The 1689-nt window shown below is 27.3% G+C and overlaps 1 protein-coding gene across 1 annotated transcript; it reads right to left on the bottom strand.

The window, feature by feature from the left end:
• Positions 1-720: 720 nt before the first annotated feature.
• LOC110036968 (transcription factor bHLH83-like) lies at positions 721-1683 on the bottom strand. The gene is made up of 5 exons (XM_020741532.1): positions 1668-1683; positions 1472-1573; positions 1325-1390; positions 1091-1156; positions 721-962 (listed from the first exon to the last, which is right to left on the bottom strand). The coding sequence occupies exons 1-5, from the start codon at positions 1668-1670 to the stop codon at positions 840-842; spliced, it is 360 nt and encodes a 119-aa protein (XP_020597191.1). The 5' UTR covers positions 1671-1683; the 3' UTR covers positions 721-839.
• Between the last annotated feature and the right edge of the window lie 6 nt (positions 1684-1689).

A 1689-nucleotide genomic window follows, 5' to 3' on the forward strand; every position in this document is an offset into this window, starting at 1 on the left:
TATGAATTTTAAATAAAATTATAATATAATTGCGAGGAGACTTATAATTTGATTAAAATGGTAATTTTTTTTCTCATTTTAAAAACATGTACTATACTACTTATTCAAATGCTCATAATTAACTATGTATAAAAAATAAGAATATCTTTCATGTATTATAAGAGCTCATTACATACATGTAAGTAGCACATTTTTATGCTATATATATATATATATATATATTCTTTTTAAAAAGAATGATCAGAGGCTATTATAAGAGCTCTCAACTATAATGTGTCTAACAATTCGAGTATCACCTCCTTAAGGCCACTTGTGTGAGAGGGAATTCGAAAAATCTATCATTTAGGATATAGTGGGCATGCAATTTAAAACCAACATTTAGTGCTACATAAATCCTTCATATTTTATTAAAAATTTTTAAATTCTAAATCAATACCTCCAAAATAGAAAATTATAATTTTAACCAAGCCAATTAAATAAAAATCATGATTTTTTTTCTTAATATATACTCGCTAAGGTAACTTCATATCTTTATCATTGGATTTTTTAATCTTGCTTGGTCAAATGAGACATTGGGGCAAATTTATAAATATTTAAATTTTATCAACTAAATCTTAATTATTAATTACCAAATTATGTGTTAAATTCACATAATATGTGTTAGAAAATAAAAAGAAATTTTATTAGAACTAATATACTAATTAAACTATCTAAGCCCTCAAACATTACAATTCCTTTGCAAATTACAAAAAAAAGTGATAAATTACAAAAAAAAAAAATGAAATTACTTAATTTCAGATTTATTTCTTCAATTTTTGAAGCTTTGAGGAGCATATTTCTTAACTAGAGCTTGAATTCCTTTCTCTATGAGAAGATAAGATTGCTTCAATGGCTTCCTTCACTTGAGAAATGTCAGGTGCTCTTTCTCCTTGTGCAGGCCAGAACTCATCAGTAGCTAACACCTGAATAATATATTCCAATAAATATTTATCAAATAATATTAAAATATATTTTAATGTAAAATATATTATTTTAATTTTGAAACAAATAAATAATATGCTAATACCAAATTTTATGATTTGGTCATTACCTTTACTTGTAATTGCAGGAATTTCACATAACTTATGGCTTTCTCTAGCATTGTAACCAAATCAACCTGAAATTTCAAATTACAAATGAACCCATTTTGCTTAAAAAACTTTAGATAAATATCTTAAATTAAAAAAAAAATCTTTTTTTTTTACCTAAAAATCAGAAAAAGATGAGCCCTAATCAAATAAATCCATGAAAATTTTGGAAATTACAGATGAAGGAAAAAGCTCACCTTTGTGCCGTTTGGGATGAGAGCTTGTAGGATTTTAAGCCTTTCACTGATCCTCTCCCTGCGATTCTGCAAAGCACAGTAATCTTTTATCATTCCGTCTATAACTTTGTCAATATTTATACAAATCCTCAAAATTACACAACAAACCTTCGCGGCAACACTCTGTATATCCTTGGACGAACTCATCTTAGCCTTCGCCTGCCTCTTCATCCCACCACCATGCTTCTTTGAAGCCCTCATCTCACAACCCTTGCAGAACAACAAACAAATTCCAAAACTTCAACAAAATTACAAATCCCAACACATTTCATGAATTGCATAAAAAAAAAATTACAAAATTCACCATAAAATTAGCTCCTTTGCTC

This window comes from Phalaenopsis equestris, unplaced genomic scaffold, assembly GCF_001263595.1.
Source record: "Phalaenopsis equestris unplaced genomic scaffold, ASM126359v1 Scaffold213408, whole genome shotgun sequence".
Taxonomy (NCBI): Eukaryota; Viridiplantae; Streptophyta; class Magnoliopsida; order Asparagales; family Orchidaceae; genus Phalaenopsis; species Phalaenopsis equestris.

What these genes read in the sequence shown, in the direction of transcription:
- LOC110036968 (XM_020741532.1), bottom strand. An exon ending in TACAGAGTGTTGCCGCGAAG is followed by an intron (nt 1,391 to 1,471) that starts GTTTGTTGTGTA and finishes TGTGCTTTGCAG; the next exon opens with AATCGCAGGGAGAGGATCAG. An exon ending in TCCTGCAATTACAAGTAAAG is followed by an intron (nt 963 to 1,090) that starts GTAATGACCAAA and finishes TATATTATTCAG; the next exon opens with GTGTTAGCTACTGATGAGTT.